The sequence below is a fragment of the Lynx rufus genome, unplaced genomic scaffold, assembly GCF_022079265.1.
Source record: "Lynx rufus isolate CCGP_SWC_20201006 ecotype Redwood Valley unplaced genomic scaffold, mLynRuf1.p SCAF_1, whole genome shotgun sequence".
NCBI classification, from domain to species: domain Eukaryota; kingdom Metazoa; phylum Chordata; class Mammalia; order Carnivora; family Felidae; genus Lynx; species Lynx rufus.
Genome location: NW_025814823.1, coordinates 176,823,052 through 176,840,619, shown reverse-complemented (window position 1 = coordinate 176,840,619; position 17,568 = coordinate 176,823,052). Strand labels below are relative to the sequence as shown.

Here is a 17,568-nt window from a genome sequence, read left to right as displayed (position 1 = left end):
CCATGAGAGTCAAGCGGCAGATGGTAAACCAGTGGGTAAAGGTCAAGGACACTGATTGTGTGTCAAGGCCTTAAATGACCTGGCTGGACCAGGACCACTGTTCAGGGCACTACTAAAGTCAACAGAGAGGTTTCCTTTTCTGCTTCCTACATCACTTCATCCAGAGACAAGTAGCGGGGACAGGAGCTAAGGGACCAGTGACCCAAGAGCTTGACTGTTATTTAACTCAACATCATAGACTGGATTAGGAGTTGGTAGGCAATTACACCATCTCTGTTTTGGCCTGATTGACAAGAGCAAAAATCCAGGATCTTACCCTAGAGCAAGTCAGATCTGATTGCCTATCTTCAACAAAATTATGAAATCAGACTAGCAAGTGACCTGAAGGAGGCCGCCACCAAAAATTCTGTGTATGTGTATATATATAATATATATATATATATATATATTATATATACACACATATATTATGTGTGTGTGTGTATAATATATATATATATAGATAGATAGATAGATAGATGCTGGTATGGATGTACTCCAAAGCATGAATAATGGTCAGGTTGGGGGTGGGAATTTCAGGCAATTTGTCCATGTTGTATTTTACTTAGAGTGCTTCGTATTCTTTTCACAAAAATAAAAGTCTTTTCAAAGGCAAAAAGGGAGCACATGAGAGAAGCAAATGATAAAGTGCAAACCACACAGAATTAGGGAACAAAACAGATGTAGGGCCCGATTCCCCCCCCCCCCCCCACTGCCACTTAGCTATGCTGGGTCTCAGCAGCTTTGTCTGCAAAAACGGTCCTGCTGAGTTGTTTTGGGAGCAGGTAGCACACTACCTTACACATAGTAGGACCACATTTATGTCAGCGGTTTTGGAAAACCATCATCCTCATAATTCTAGCACGGCTCAGAAAGGAGAAGGCGTCTTTTTATATTATCCTGGGCAAAGTATTAAATTAAAAAAGCAACCCAAGCGAACGGTCCTTTCTTTTTGGCTCTGGGAACACTTGGGCTCCCTGTGTAACAGGGTAGGAATACATGGATAGACACCTGGATCTGATACTAAGAGTTCAGCTACAGTACCTGGTTTTTCACGACAGATCACTTTCCTACCTTCCTTGCAACCCAGCCACCTTGGACTGGAAGGGCCACCAAGGAGTAGGAGACCAGATCCCAAGACATACGTCAGGGAGGCCCTTGTCCAGATTGTTTCACTGAGGGGAAAGGGATCAGTTGGGTTTGCCCAAGAAACAAAGCATTGAGATTTCAATAGAAATGCCATAATTTATTCTGTTGTATAAAAAAAAGTCATCCTTATGTAACAAAATGTCTTTCTTAAAAGAAATATATTATTTCAGTTCATAAATAATCAAACATACAACTGCTGGCAACTAAAAAAAACAACAACACTGGTGCTTTCCATCAGTGCTGAACACAAACCTGCTTAGGACATATTTACAGGGTATTACAGTACTCAAAACACAAAAATTGAGGTATTTGGTTCTTCTAGGAGTAGACACGGACATTTGTGAAGGTAGACCACCTACACAAAAATAAATAAGGTATATTCTCATAGGTGTGTGTCGTCAGGAATGGTAATACTGGTAGGTATGTCAAGCATGAAGAGTTCCTACAAAAAACAGGAGCAAGCAAAAAGAAACCGGCTCCTTAACTGAGTCCTTTCCCTTCTGCCCCTTTTTGTCAGAGGGACTTGATGTACCCACTATATTGGTCCCGAACGTGCTGAGTTCAGCAAACGCCTTGATGCTAAATCATCACCATGACTGCTCAGGAACCCAGTGGAACTCGGGGTGAAATTAAATAAATAAGGACCAGCCCTCACGAGCCCCCTCCCCAGAGTTATTGCATTTCTCCTCAGGGCGCCTAGAGTCCCCAGGGGGTTGTGGAGATCACCTCCCGTGGCTTTTCAGCAGCTGGGAGAGGTCGTGATGGGGCTCTGAAGGTAGCTCAATGCACTGTTCGTGGAGTGGACGGGGATGGAGACAGGGAAGTTGAAGACGGTGGTAGTGGAGGTGCTGCGGTCCAGCACAGCCATGGCAGGGCTCCCAGCCTCTGCTGAGCAGTGTGGGGCCAGGACCTGGGACTCAAACTGCAGCAGCTGGCCCATGAAGCTGAAGTTGGGGGAAATGATGCTTCTCCTTTGCTTCACAAACTCAAAGGCCTCGTCCAGCTTGACTCGGTTAGTCCTCATGAGGTAAGCAAGGCAGATGGTGGCTGATCGGGAAATGCCTGCCTGGCAGTGGACAAACACCCTTCCTCCAGCGTTCTTGATGGAGTCTGGAAAACAAAGGGTGGCCAGTTACTCAAGAGCTCACGAGAACAACCCTAACCCCAGGCAGAGGGTGCCTAAGAAACGTGTGTCCTGTCCAGAGAATGGCAACATCACGTCACGCCGTCACACAGCGTTCTGTGGAGGCAACACAGGCATTGTGCAAAGAACAGCAAGGGATTTAAACCAAAACCAGGCATCTCCATGAAGCCGATGGGTAAGTCAACTCCATGTTCTGAACCTCGGTTTGCTAATTTATTAAATGGGGCACGAAATCCCTATTCTGCAGGGATGCTGCCTGCCCCAGATTGATATTAACGTACGGAGAAAGGCTCAGCCAAATGTCATTCAAGTCCTTGCCATACAGTTGGGCTCAGTGACTAAAACGGGAGGAGCAAGGCAGACGTCCCAGGCATCTGTCCATTTACCTATGAAGTCAATTGCCTCGTTGAACCAGGAGCTGATGTCCGCCTTGTGGTTGTCTTCCACAGGGATGCTCTTGTATTGGTAGTGACCCTCAAAATGGTTGGGACAATTGGCCGAGACGTTGATCAAGGCAGTGATGCCCAAGGCGTCCAGCATGTCTTTTCGGGAAGCGTGATAGGCACTGCCCAGGTACAGAAAGGGCAGGATCTCCACCGGGCCACCCTGAAATCCAGAAATATCCACTTGTCAAGCTTCGCACAAAGTCAATTCCGGAGCCCATCCCCACAAAAACTCCCTGCTGGAAAGGTCAGTTTCAGATACTGAGCGAATTTAGTATTGTTGCCGGAGTATAAATAAATAGGGTAATAAACCCATTTGCCTGGGCAGAGCCACCAAGTTCATTTCTGTAATGCCAGCAATTAGACTCCGTTCCATCAGACCACTTAACCATGGGATAAATAACATCCCTGGGCCCCTTCCTTATAAACTTGAAGGTTACTTTGTATATTCTCACTAGTACTGCTCTTCTTTGCCAGCTATTCCTTTCCCCCTCTGGCACGGGTCCCTACTAACCTGATCATAGAGCGGGGTGCTGCAAGAACTGCACCCTGATTCAGCGCTGTCAGGGACGCTAGTACTCAGGGGAAGGCTGAGCCCCATGGGGGTCGACTGTTTGCTGCACAGCTCCGGGCAGGAAGCTGAAAAAGCTTCATAGCCTCCTGGGAAGACAAAGAGACATATTTGTTTCCATTAGTATCCGGGACAGGGCACCTTCACACAACTCCCCCCACCCACCGGGGCTGAAGTTTACCCCGGAGAGGCCCAGACAAGTCTTTGTTCTTAAAGCCAAACAAAGCCACCGGGTCCCCAGAACAGGACTCGGGCGCCCACGCGCTCCCGGTGAGGCGGCCCGCAGGGGCTGAGGGCCAGGGGGGTCCCGCGGCAAGGCGGCGGGGAAGGGGAGGGGGCATGCGGCCGCCCGAGCTTCCCCGAGGGCGTACCTTTGAGGAAGAAGACTTGCGCGGCGCGCGCCTCGCGGCACAGCGCGCCAGCGGCCAGGGCCAGGGTGCCGTCGCGCTTGGCGCCGTCCAGGGCGGCGCTGCGCTCGTCCAGCAGCACCACGGCGTGGTAGGCGCCGGCCAGCAGGCGGCCGCGCAGCTCGGCGTTGGGCACGATGTGCTCCAGGCCCATGGCGCCCTTGGCCCGGCGCCGCACGATGGTGCTGAAGCGCACGTTGACCGAGCCGGCGATGTGGCCGGCGTTGAAAGCGAAGAAGGAGCGGCAGTCCAGCAGCAGGCACTGCGCCGCGCGCTCCCGCAGCAGCGTCCGCAGGCCTCCGGCGTCCAGGGAGCCCACTTCCATGACCATGGCCGGCCCCAGCGCCCCCAGCGTGCCTGTTTTAGGTGCTCTTTGTCCTCGGAAGCCAAGGGCAGGGCAACGGCTTTCGAGGAAGAGCCCGACCCTGGTTCTGTCTGCGCCGAACCCCAAACTGCCTTTAGACTGAGTGAGGGGGCGTCGTGCGGGACTCTCAGCCGCCTCGGCTTCTTTGCTGCTACCTTGACTGCCCCTCCGGCCCCAACCACACGTACAGCCCAGCGTCCTTCGCAGCGAGCTCGGCCCGGGGGAACGCGTTTATATGTGGCCTCTCTGGGGGCGGGGCGGGGCGGGGCGGGGAGAAGCGGGCGCGCAGGGGGAGGGGGTTTGTTTGTTTGAATGGTGCTCACGTGACCTGTGGTGACGTCACCCGCCCTACCCGGCTTGGCGCCGGCGGAGCCAGAGGCGAAGACGTCATCGGCCTCGGAGCGGGATCCGCTGGCTGCCTGCTGGCTCCGACCCCAGTCCGGCCGTCCGGCCTGCGCCTGGCGTGTCCCTGGGGATCCGGCCTGCGCCGCTCTCCCGGCCCAGAGGCGAGGTGGCGGGAGCACTGCCAGCCAAGGGCTGACCTCAAGGATCCAAGCGGCGGCGTGCCCGCAGCCTCTCCTCCCCCTTCCCTGCACCCCTCCCCGCGCTCCCCTCCGCCACAGCCCCGATCGGAAAGGGGCTTCCTGCGCTTTTGCATACACGTGTGCCCCTTTCGCTCATTGCCTCGTCACCCACCACCAGGCACGGACAGGCTCCCCAGGAGAAGCGATTTACTTGACCAATGTCACAATGCTGGGGGTAGGGGTACAGAGAAGAACTGAAATGAGGGTTGGAGAAAAATTAACAAGTCTGTCGGTGGAAATGTCATTCCTACTAAGGATAACCGGGGTGAGTTGGGGTGGAGAAGTAAGTTCAGGGAAAAGTTTTCCTGTTTTCCAGATTTGCTCTCCGGCTACTTTAGAAAAACATACATTTAACAAGTCAAATGCCTTCCAATTGAAGCACCACAGGGAACAAGTTATCCCCAGGCAAGTAGTTCTAGTGGACTTTGAGCCGAGAAAGGCGAGTAAGAGGGCTGAAATCTCAAGTATGGGATCGCAAGGTGTCGTGGATTTCGGGGTTCGGCGTTTGGGGAGGCGACCCCCAGCGTGGCTCGACAGCGCCCCCCAGAGGTCACAGGACACGTTTCTGGTCGCGTTCGCCTAAGATAGGTCGAGCCTCTCCAGGTCTCTACTCCATGAGTATATACTGTTAGGGCGCTTAGGATGAGCTGGACGCAGGGGCTTCAACCCCCAAGTCCTGACTCTTGTCATCTCTACGGACTGAATCCAAAATCCAGTCCTAGGGCGCTTCAAGAGTCCAGGACAAACGTTTGGGAAGACCCCGTGCGGCCACCCGCACAGCGTCAGTGACGGCCCCCTGGGCAGTGGAGGGCGGCACCGTTGTGCTAGGTACACAAACATAAATATTGCGCCACCCCGCCAGGGTGCCGAGTCAGGAACATTCTGCGGTTTCTTCCCCTCTGTTGCAGAGAGGGGGGATGGGATGGGGATTTCATGTACCGTGTATCGTTGATCTGTGGACTATCACCAGAGGCAACTTCTGCATTTGCCTTGTTTAGCTTCCGTGTCTACACATGCTCAAACTTTCTGTCTACGTTCTAGAAAAGTTCAGGGTTGAGTGCTGTTAAGGGCATTTTCTACCTTCAGATGAACATTGTCTGAGGACAGCAAAGAGGTCCTCAGATAATGGCAATACCCTCCTTGTATCTTTAAAAAAAAAAAAAAAGGAAAGAAAGAAAAAATTATTTGTTTATACCACTTATTCAGCTGAGGAACTCAACATATTTTTTGCATTGAATCATAAAATATTACAGCTGCTGACTTTTCACAGCATACCAGCTTTATCTGCCCCATTTTTTTTTTAACCAACAGCATTCATTATATATTCCTCTACCCGCATTTAAAAAAAAGAAAAGAAAACTTTTTTTTTATACAGCTATTATAGTGCTGGTGGCACAGTCTGGCCCCGGAGTCAGGTGTCTGCTGAGCTCTGTGGGTTTTCCTCTTTCTCTTTTTCTGGAAAGAGCATAGTTTGAACCCCCGTGCTGTTATTTTGCTTCTGGGTGACCCTAGGCTAATCTCTTCCCCTATGGGCTTCTAAGCCCACATCTGTAGAATGGGTTTACAACGGTCTACTTTGTGCGTGGTTTGAGGCCCAAGTGAGAGGACAGTAACTGTAAGGAACCCAGACCCTACCCTACCCCTTCTCACTATGATTCACTAAACCTCTTGGTTTTCCCCTTCCCAGCAAGCAGTTCTTATATCATCATCCACCGTGTGTTTCGGGGTCTGGCATCAGAACCTGGGGAGAAGATCACCACAAGTCACTGGTAGGTGTAGTTGGGACAGAGGCGCAGCTCAGGAAAAGGTCCCTCCTTGAGACCAACCAACACAGTGGCTCAGTTCAGGAAGTGTGGTGGTAAAGGTGTAGCCACTGAAGACCTCAGTCCAGGCAGTGGAGATGCTGCTTCTTATTGGGGATTGAGTCCAAGAGATGCCCAACATGATCTAGACTTTGGTGATGGTAGGGGGGCTGGAATTGTGGGCCTGGCAGGGCATAAAGGAGTATGAATTATGGGTATTGACTCGGGAAAGAACTGGGCCTTTCTGACCTGGGCTCTTTCCCATTTTATTTCATTTTATTTTTTAATATTTATTTATTTTGAAGGAGAGAGAGAGAGAGAGAGAGAGAGAGAGAGAGAGAGAAGTAGAGCATGAGCAGGGGAGGGGCAGAGAGAGACAGGGAGACACAGAATCTGAAGCGGGCTCCAGGCTCTGAGCTGTCAGCCCAGAGCCCGATGCGGGGCTTGAACTCACCAGCCCTAAGATCATGACCTGAGCCAAAGTCGGATGCTTAACCAACTGAGCCACCCAGGTGCCCCTGGGCTCTTTTCCATTTTAGATGTGCTTAGAAATAAACCCGGAGGCAGTGGGGGGTAATGGGAAGGGTTTGAACTCTGAAGGCTTGGCCTGGACTCCCCACCCTTAACATGTGGCCTTGACTAAGTCACTTCCCTTGCTGAGCCTCCACTCCCTCCTTCCTGTGATGGCGATAATAGCAATGACTACCCTACAAGCCCTGTCCAAATCCTGCCCTCAGAATGGACTTTGGATCTGTCCTGGCGTAACAGAAGGAGAGAGGGTGGCACTCTCACAGATTATAGTCCAAGAGCAGCCCAGCTCACTGGCTACTCTGTGAGCTCCGGCGAGCAGCTTAATATTTGTCAGCTTTGGTTTCCCCGCCGGTAAACTGGGAATACTATCCGTCTAGAACTAAGGAAGACCATGTGTGAGAAAGGGCCTTGGGTGGGTCACACCCAGAACGGGTGCTCTCAGGAGAGGGAGCTGGCTCCTGCTGTTCATGTTCTCTTTCAGAATCCATAGGTCTTTGGCCAGGCTGTCAGACAGCCTCTGCCCTCGCTCAGTACCCTCCAAGACTCCGCCTTTCCCACCAAATCCAAAGCGCACCACCCCTGGCCTCACCCATCCATCCGGCCCACCTCCCCCCCCCCCCAACTACTGTCATTGGCTCTCTGGTTCTCTAGGCAAATTCAGTGGGCCTGTGTCCCCACCCCTACACCTTTGCTCACACTGCTCCCCCTCTCCTGGCCAGGATGCTGTTCGCGCTGGGCTCAGCCATATCTTTTTTCCATCCTCCAAGACTCAGCCAAAGTGACATCTCCAGGAAGCCTTCCCTGGTTTCTCCACCCTTTTCCCTTGAACCCTGGAGGACTTTGTCCAAAGGTTCTATTTGTATAAAAGTCTCTTAGATCCTTATCTTACCCTCCCTGAGTTGCTTGAGGGCAGGGACTGTTTTTCTCATCTGTGGGCCTCCACACCTGTACTCCCTTGGATGCAGCCCTGACGTATAGTACGTCGTAATCTGCGGCACGGTGGAAGAACTTTTTCAAAGCATACTGCCAAAGGGCGCCTGAGTGGCTCAGTGGGTTAAGCGTATGACTCTTGGTTTCAGCTCAGGTCATGATCTCATGGGTCATGGGTCTAAGCCCTGAATTGGACTCTGTGCCAGCAGCGAGGAGCCTGCTTGGGATTCTCTCCCCCCACCACCCCCCCTCTCAAAATAAAGAAATAAACATTTAAAAATAAATAGATACAAGCATACTCTCGGAAAGTATATGAAGAGAAGGGGACAGAAACGGCCATTTATTAAGCCTCTCCTCTGTGCCAGCTCATTACAGTATCGTCTGAAGAACTAATCAGTGATCCCCCGAGGTGGTTATTCTCCCCGTTACACAGGCAAGGAGAGAGGCTCAGAGAGGGAATGTGCCCAAGGTCACGCAGCTGGTGATCATCAGACACAGATCCAAACCCTGGCCCTGTCTGATTGAGAGATGGAATGGGGCCCAGGCCTCCTGCCGCAGGAGCCTCCGTCTATTAAGCCTCTGCCTGTGCCCGTTCCGTCCCAGGCTTGCTGGCTGAAGTCTCTGACTCCCTGCTTGCCTGGAGCTCTATTCATTGGGCAGAAGGCTTCCTGGCACCATCCCTGGAGGGAGCCTGAACCTCTTAGGACGCCCGAGTCAGGCCCCGGTGTCCCTGCTGTCCGAAGTCACTCAGTGCTTGGGATTTGGGGGAGCCACCGGAGGCGACCAATTGACCCATCCTGAGGGGCTGGCAATGGGTGACTTCACCTCCACACCCAAGCAGTGAGGACAGAGCCAGCTGCTCTTGTGCAATCCTTACAAACACAAATCCAGGGTCAGGCCTGAGAGGGCCTGCAGGGCTGCGTCATGGGAGCCAGCTCCCTCACTTGAGAGACAAGGGCCCAGAGAGGTTAGGCAACCTCTCCAAAGTCACACAGTGTTCAGAATGTTCTAAATCTAGTCAGCATTGTGAAAGCTGTGTGTTCAACACCCGTAAGCATTTATCTCTGGAGGGTGGAGTTACTTTCATTTTCTTCCTTATAACTCTGTGTGGTTTGAATTTTTCAGCACAAGAGTGGAACTATTATGATCAGGAGAAAGAGTGAAAAACATGAGAGGGCACCCGTATTTAGGGTAAACCATAGTCACTCTATTTAAGGTAACTTGTTAAAGACAAGATACAAAGTTAGACTGCCTGGGTTAGAATCCCAGCTTGACCACTCACAAGCTGTGTGTCCTTGGGAAAGTTACTTACCCTCTCAGAGACTCAATTTTCTCATGTGTAAAATAAGGATAATAATAGCATCTTGTAGGGTTGATATGAGACAGGGGTCACTGAACTACACTCCCTGACCCAAATCTAGCCCACTCCTTCTTTTGGTACATCTCACAAGCCAAGAATGGTTTTTATAGGTCAAACGGTTGTGGAAAAAATCAAACAAGAATAATATTTTGTGATACATGAAAGTTGTATGACATTCAAATTCCAGTGTCCGTCAATCAAGTCTTATGGAACATACGCATACCTGTTGGTTTCCGTATCCTCTGTGGCTGTTTTCGCACCGCAGTGGAAGGTAAATAGTTGTGACGCTTTTTGGCTCCCGAAGCCTAAAATATTTACCTTTGTCCCTTTACAGGAAAAGTTTGCCAACCCCTGATATGAGATCATGAATGAAAACTGCTTTAGAACAATGCCTGGCTGAGGGTGTTTAGTAAATTTTGTTATTATTAATATGTGGATATTTATAGCATCTTCTTCCCCTAGGATGTGTTTAAAAGCAGTAATTGATTTTTGTAATATATCTCATGGAATCTAAGGCACATCTTTTTATATTTTAATATTCCTTACATGACTCACGATCAGAAGCATAGCATAGTTAATTTACATAGCTAATTAGCAGCATTTTTCTTTCTTAATGGTGCATAAACTAGTGAGGGAGACTTAGAATTGCTGACATCTTAGATCCGGTAGAATACAGCAAAGTAAAAGGTTCGCGATGGACAGAAATTAAAACACTGCCGTCATTCAATTAACAAACATTCTCACAGAGGGCCTCACTTGTTAGTAAGTAAGTACAAGCCAGGTGCTAAGTGCCAGGGTACAGGTTGGGGAGGCCAAAAAAGGGACCCTCACCCAGCTGGGAGAAGGTTATGAGGGAAAGATACCCAAAGAAGGGGAGGTCCACCTGGAGACAGAAGGACTGATGTGAAATAGAAATGTCTGGATAAAATGTCTCTCTGAGAGATGGGCCTTGATTATCGAACACTTTCCTCCGGAAACCTCAGTTTCTTCCCCTGTAAAATGGGGCAGTAATAACCCAAGAGACCAACTCTCAGATTTGCTGTGGGACCAGATGAAGCCCCAGCATCTTGTGTTGAACGGTCTCCATAGCTGACCATTTCTGTCTCTCCCACTAGCTTGGGAGCAAGGACACGGTTTCTTTGCCTCTCTTGGTCCCCAGCACAAACCTCAAAGCAGGTTTGTTGAACAAACCCGTGAAGATGAGCCCAGGAACAGGACCAGGAAGTAGCAGGGCCTCCATGACTCAGACCTGTCCCTGAGCCGAGGACACAGCTTGCCAACATAGCCCCAAGCCACGCCCCAGGCTACTGGGGGGGGGGGGCGGGGGAGAACTGACGCCACCTTAAGAAATGACACCTTTCTGTTGTTAATTTCTCTTAGAGTATGAATTGAGACATAATTTCCTTTTCATAATTAGAAGACACTAATTAATGTTGGAGGGAGCAAATGAGATCATGGCTGGTCTATTCCAAACTCTTCCCTGAGGGAAGGAGGGGGAAGAGTTACCTGCAGAATGTTCAGAATCACAGGTGAAAACTCAGCAGTTGTGGATCACAGTTTTGCCTTTGTGGGTACATTACTTAGGGGCAGTTCTTATTCATAATCGTTGCCAATCTCTGTTGAGTTCTTGCTCTGAGCCTGGCCCTTTGCTAAGTCCTTTGTGTTCATTTCCTTGTATGGTGACACTAACCCTGTCCGACAGGTAATATTACCAACCCTCATGTGAAGAGACAGAGGAACCGAGGCCAGAGAAGTTAACTAACCCATCCAAAGGCACACAGCAAGTAAGGGTCACGGCTGGGTGCCTCATACTCTTTCTCTCTGTTTTCTAAGTCCTTTGTCCTTATCTTTCCCCAGCACACAATGGGTGTGTCAAGAAGGTGATGTGTTACACTATTTCACTGTTTATTTCTGGGGTTGATGACTTTTAGGGGGCTGATTCTAGGCTCCAGAGGAAAGGGAAGAGAAAATAGGCCCCAAACTTGGGCTTTCTGCCTGACGCTCCCTGACTCACTGAGCCACATTGCACAGATGACTCATTCATTGGCCTTGACCTCAATGGGTTTGGCCACCCATTGAGAGTGAAGTCACACCTCCAGCTTTCCAATGCATTCATTGGCTCACACATCCAACCTCAGGCAGGCAAGAAACAGACCCGGCTGGGCTTGCTTAGGGTCAGGGACAGGAAAGCACACAAATGCTGCCCCATGTCCTGAAGTAGTGGGTGGACGGCTCCCTCCTGCCCTAAGAGAAGTGGGCTCTAGTATATTGCTAGGGCTGCTGTAACAAAGCACCACTAGCCAAGTGGATTTAAAAAAACAAATTTGTCAGGGTACCTGGGTGGCTCAGTTGGTCTGAGCATCTGACTTGATCTCAGCTCAGGTCATGATCCCAGGGTCGTGGGATTGAGCCCTGCATGGGGTTCCACGCTGAGTATGGAGCCTGCTTGGGATTCTCTTTCTCTCTTCCTCTCCCCCTCTCCCTGTCTCGTGCTGGCTCTCTCTTAAAACGAACAAACAAAAAAACAAAAACAAAAAAACAGAAACGAATTTGTCTTACAGTTCTGGAGGCCAAAAGTCCAAGACCAAGGTACCAGAAAGGCTGGTGCCTTTTGAGGGCCATGAGGGAGAATCTGTTCCAAGCCCCTCTCCTGGTGGCTGGTGGCTTGTTAGAGGTCTTTGGTGTTCCTTGGCTTTCAGGAACATCACCCTGATGTCTGCCTTCACGTGGTGCTCTCCCTGTGCTCGTGTCTATGTCCAAATTTCCCTTTGTAGAGTGACACCAGTCATATTGGATTAGGGCCTAGCCTAATGACCTCATTTTAACTTAATGGCCTCTGTGAAGACTCTATTTCCAAATAAGGTCACATTCTGGGTACTGGGGGTTAGGACTTCAGTATACCTTTTGGGAGCAAAACAAGTCAACCTGTTTAAAGCCTGTGCCCCCCAAAAAGAGCCCCCTGAAAATAACACGTTCTTGGATCGGATGACTCAATACCATAAAGATGTCCATTTGGCTCATGTAAATATGAGATCCATTTAACATGCTCTTCATGAAAATACTGAAGATTTTTTTTTTTTAATTTTTTCCCTGGAGTTAAGCAAGTTGATTCTGAAGGTGATATGAAATAATAAACAATCAAGAATAGCCAGGAAAACTAAAAAAGAAGGGCAGCGGGGTAGGAGTTATCCCTACCAGATATTTAAAAATGCCATAAAGTCTCTACAATTAAAATGGTATAGTTAGGAACATGAATAGAAAGAGCAATGGAACAGAATCCAAAATCCAGAAATTTGCCCAACTACAAATGGAAATTTGACGTATGGCGAAAGTAACAACTCAAATCACTAGGACATGACGGACTTTAAAAAAAAATGACCCTGAGACAATTGAATAGCCATTTTGAAAAACAAAAGGTAAAGTAGACTCAAACTTCAGACCAAACGTAAATACCAAATGGACCAGAGATTCAGATTTTTTAACTAATTTATTTATTTATTTTGAGAGGGAGAGCTTGTGCGCACACACACACCTTAATGCACACGTAGGGGGAGGGGCAGAGAGAGAAGGAGAGAGAGAGAATCTCAAGCAGACTCTGCACTGTCAGCAAAGAGCCCCACGTGGGGCTTGAACTCACGAACCATGAGATCATGCCCTGAGCTGAAACCAAGAGTCAGACGCTTAACACAGGTGCCCCCAAAGATTCAGGTTTTTTCAATGAAACCTTACAACTTGTGGGAGAAAACTGAGGGGATTCCTTCATAGCTCAGAAGTGATAGGGATATAACTCCTTTTGAGTTAGGAGTCAAAATTCAGAAACAATAAAAGAAAACGTTGAAACATTCAACTACATAAAATTAAAGCAAAGTTTTTAAAAAGCTTTTCATGGCAAAAAACAAACAAACAAACAAACAAAAACCTAACCATAAGCGAGAAAAGCTTTAAAAAAATACAAATGGGAGACAATCTGTAACTTAAAAACAAAGGCTAATTTCACCAATATATAAGGAGTGATTAGAAGTAGAAATGAAAAAGCAAAAATATGATCTTAAAATGGACAAAAATCATGAGCAGATAGATCACAGAAACAGAATTGCTGAAGGACCTTGAACATGTAAAAAGATTCTCACTTGTAATCCTAAGAGACAAGAAAATTATACCTACACTGAGAGACTCATCCATCAGATTGGCAAAAATCCAAAATTTGATGGCACCCCCCTGCTGAGACCAGGGAAATTTGACTATGGGCTGGTTGTTAGAGGATACTATGGAATTATTACCTTTGGTGGCTGCTTAGGAGTGTATCTTTTTCTTAAAGGATGCATGCTGAAGAATTTATCAGTGAGGGGCGCCTGGGTGTCTCAGTGGGTTAAACATCTGGGCTCTTGATGTTGGCTCAGGACATGATCTCACGGTTGTGAGATTGAGCCCAGCATCAAGCTCCATGCTGACAGTGCAGAGCCTGCTTGGGATTCTCTCCCTCCCTCCCTCTCTGTCCCTCCCCAAGTTGTGCACGAACGCGTGCTTCTTTTTTCTCTAAATAAATAAATAAATAAACATGAAAAAAAAAGAATTTCTCAGTGAAAGATCACGATATTAGCAACTTCCTCTAAATGTTCAGAAGAAAACACACAAATAAACAAGATAATGGCACAACATTAACAACTGTTGAGTCTATGTCATGGATGTAAGGCTGTTTATGAATGATAGTTTTCCAACCTTTTTGTATGCCTGAAACTTTTCATCATAAAAGATGGGGTCTGGTCACATGGCCTCAAGGTGAACTCCTGGTGAACCAAAGCCGTCCGTGAAAGCAGCCAGCTCAGCTGAGGCAGTAATAATTGTTGACATGATCTAATGCTTACTGTGGGGGCCAGGCACTATTTAGACAGCCAACTCATTAATCTTCGTACTATCCCCATGAGGTGGTCCCCATTTACAGACAAGGAAACCAAGCCCCCAGCAATCTGGTAACTGTCAAATCCATGGAGGTTTGCACTCTCCCAGCTCTGCTGGTTGATTTTAAACTGATATGTATCCCAGACCCCGAGAATCCTTAATAGGCTGGAGAGAAACAGCCTTAAATTGGACCCAGTTATTTTACTTAATGAGTCATCCAAAGAGTTAACAGGGATCTTTCTGATGACTCTTACAAGCACTAGTTATTTTTAAGGGCTAATATTCTGCGCTCTAATTTAGATTCAGTAATTTCAGACACCACTTGGAAATCGAGGACAAGGGGATTGTAATAAAGCAATTGTGCATTCAACCTAATGATTCACTTAGCAATCCACCAGTGGAGAAGGTTCTAGGGTTCTCTAAATGAAGGTGTGCGAATAGAAGAGAACTTGCAATGGAAGCAAAATTGGACCACTTTCATAGTAAATTTCACAGGGTAGAGTGCTGGCATCGAGTAAAAAGTTTAAGTTCAAATGGTTTATGATTTGGAGGACAGCAGTGCAGCCCTGCCCAAGCACCTGGGTTCAAATCCCATCTCTGCCAGTAACGTGACAAGGCAGAGTGTTGGGGGGCAAGTCCCATAGCCTCCCTTTGCCTCAGTTTCCTCATCTTCAAAATGGAGATAACAGTGGTGCCCTCCCCCAAAGCTCTCAGGAGGGATAAGTGACTTGAATGAATGAGCTGAAATGTACAGTGTGTGCTTTGGACCACAAGCCCACCAGGACCCAACCAGTGATGCCCCGAGTTTGCCCCAACAGCGTCGCCCATGGCGGCTGGCCCTGCCGCGCCACTCTGTAACATCACCCCAGCCTGGGAGAGAGAGGAATCCCTAAATCATGGCACCTCTCAGGGCGACAGGAACAAGGGCAGAGGTGACACCAAGCACAGGTGTGGGCCACAAGGGGGAAGGGTGGGGGATGAACAAGACTTTTTAAAGGACTGTATCTTCTTGGGGTTCAACAGGTGAATGTACTTAATGCCACTGAACTGTAGACGTAAAGACCGGTTAAGATGGCAAATTTCACATTGAGTGTGTTTTACTATGATAAAAAAATTGTTCTGATGGATAATATCTTCTTGGAGCCTCCAGCCCATGAGGAGTACTGAGTGTACAGATGAAGAAATGAAGACCCAGAGTGCGGGAGTCTAGCCCCCCACCCCTGGGTGGCTTCCTCAGATCCATTTGGTAGAGGTGGAAACCTCGGTTTGGAGGGCTCAACTCCTCCTGCTCAAGTTCACTCTGCGGCACAAACCCAGAGCAGGACCGGATCCAGGATTGCCTGGCATCTAGTCAGGGGCTTCTGCCGCCACAGCCCCCCGCGCCCCTACGCCTGGTCTGGGAGCCCCCCTGCCCGACCCCAATCCTAGTTCTGCGGCAACTTCAGATACGGGAGGGGCTGCAGAGAGACCCTGTTTCTCAATCCCATGCAAATAGGAGTGTATTTTCCTGGTCGTAAGGGAGTAAGTAGAGTCTCCAAAAGCGGAATCCCCTCTACCAGGATGGGTGGCTGGAGGAGGCCCTGGGAAACCTCCTCCGTCCTCCCCACCTCCCTGCACCTGCATTTCCTATCCGGGAGAAGGCAAGTGCAAAAAGGCTTTGGGTGGATCCCCGAGGGCCTTCTCTTGGTATGGGTGGGGTGTCCAGGGCAGGTACGTGTGGATATGCCCTTCAACTTCGTGTCGTTGGCAGCTGCTAGTACCCCCACCCAATGCCTCCTGAATGTCATCCCATCTGCTTCGAGAGACCTTTCCCTTCCCAGCCAAGAAGGGTGGGGCAGGGGACTGAGCGCCCCAGAGGAAACTCCTTCTGGACACTCCTTCACCCAACATTGGCCAGATATCAGCCTGGGCCCTCCTTCCAGATACATTATTCATTCTTGGAATTCTTGGGACCGTCTTGACAGAGGAGAGGTACAAAGTCTGAAGTGGTCAGTGCTGTGAAAAATATAAAGCAAGAGAAGGGTTATACAGTGTGGGGCAGGCATTGGGGGTGGGCAGAAGAGGTTTGATTTCAGTAGGGTGTTCCAGGAAGGCCTCAACAAGAAGTAAAGACCTAAGCGGGGGGAGAGAGTGAGCCAGGGAGTATCTGGAGGAAGAACAATCGAGGCAGACATCCCAAAACAGGAATAGACTTCACAGGAGCAAGAAACAACAAAGAGGAAAAAAGGAAGAAGTACAACTTGTCTTTATTCTCAGCATGGTATGTATATGTAGAAAATCCCAAGGAATCTAAAAGCATATACTATGTAACTAATAAGCACAACAAGGTCACAGGATACAAGAACAGTGTATAGAAATCAATTTTTTCTACCTGCAAACAATGAACAAGCCAAAAATTAAATTAAGAACATAAGTACACTCCTGGGGCTCCTGGGTGGCTCAGTTGGTTGAGTGTCTGACTTCAGCTCAGGTCACGATCTCTCGGTTTGAGGGTTCGAGCCCCATGTTGGGCTCTGTGCTGACAGCTCAGAGCCTGGAGCCTGCTTCAGAGTCTGTCTCCCTCTCTCTCTGCTCTTCCTCTGCTTGTGCTCTGTCTCAAAAATAAATAAACATTAAAACTTTTTTTTTTTAATTTTTTTTTTCAACGTTTATTTATTTTTGGGACAGAGAGAGACAGAGCATGAACGGGGGAGGGGCAGAGAGAGAAGGAGACACAGAATCGGAAACAGGCTCCAGGCTCTGAGCCATCAGCCCAGAGCCCGACGCGGGGCTCGAACTCACGGACCGCGAGATCGTGACCTGGCTGAAGTCGGACGCTTAACCGACTGCGCCACCCAGGCGCCCCAAAACTTTTTAAAAATATATGAATACACTCCTAACAGTATCTAAAAGAATAAAATACTTAGGAATAAATGTAACAAAGGAAGTGTAAGATCCTACACTCAATATTGTAAAACTTTCTGAGGCAAATCAAGGAAGTCTAAATAAATATAGGGACATTGCTATGTTCTTGGATTTTAAGACTTGATCTTAAAATGGCAGTACTCCCTAAACTGATCTATGGATTCAACATGATTCATCTCAAAATTCCAGCAGGATTTTTTCCCAGACGTTGACAAGCTGATCCTAAAATGTATATGGAAGTGAAAATCACCTAGAACAACCAGAAAATTCTTGAAAAAGAAGAACAAAGTTGTAGGGCCTCCTTTTGCTGATTTCAAAGCTACAGTTGCCAAGATAGTGTGGTACTGGTTATGTAAGGACTACTAAATAGATCAATGAAACAGAATTAAGAGTCCAGAAATAAACCCTTACATCGCGGTCAATTTTTGACAAAAGTGCCAA

General features: G+C 48.4%; 1 protein-coding gene across 1 annotated transcript; it reads right to left on the bottom strand.

Annotated features, from left to right (window-relative positions):
• Positions 1 to 1,264: 1,264 nt before the first annotated feature.
• DUSP1 (dual specificity phosphatase 1) lies at positions 1,265 to 4,333 on the bottom strand. The gene is made up of 4 exons (XM_047091149.1): positions 3,718 to 4,333; positions 3,290 to 3,435; positions 2,719 to 2,938; positions 1,265 to 2,298 (listed from the first exon to the last, which is right to left on the bottom strand). The coding sequence occupies exons 1-4, from the start codon at positions 4,082 to 4,084 to the stop codon at positions 1,928 to 1,930; spliced, it is 1,104 nt and encodes a 367-aa protein (XP_046947105.1). The 5' UTR covers positions 4,085 to 4,333; the 3' UTR covers positions 1,265 to 1,927.
• Positions 4,334 to 17,568: the final 13,235 nt, after the last annotated feature.

Excerpts from the sequence above, each read along its gene's own strand:
- DUSP1 (XM_047091149.1), bottom strand. The coding sequence starts at position 4,084 with ATGGTCATGGAAGTGGGCTCCCTGGACGCCGGAGGCCTGCGGACGCTG. Across the intron at positions 3,436-3,717 it reads GCAAGTCTTCTTCCTCAAAG|GAGGCTATGAAGCTTTTTCA; the intron begins GTACGCCCTCGG and ends TTGTCTTCCCAG. Across the intron at positions 2,939-3,289 it reads GCACCCCGCTCTATGATCAG|GGTGGCCCGGTGGAGATCCT; the intron begins GTTAGTAGGGAC and ends TCTGGATTTCAG.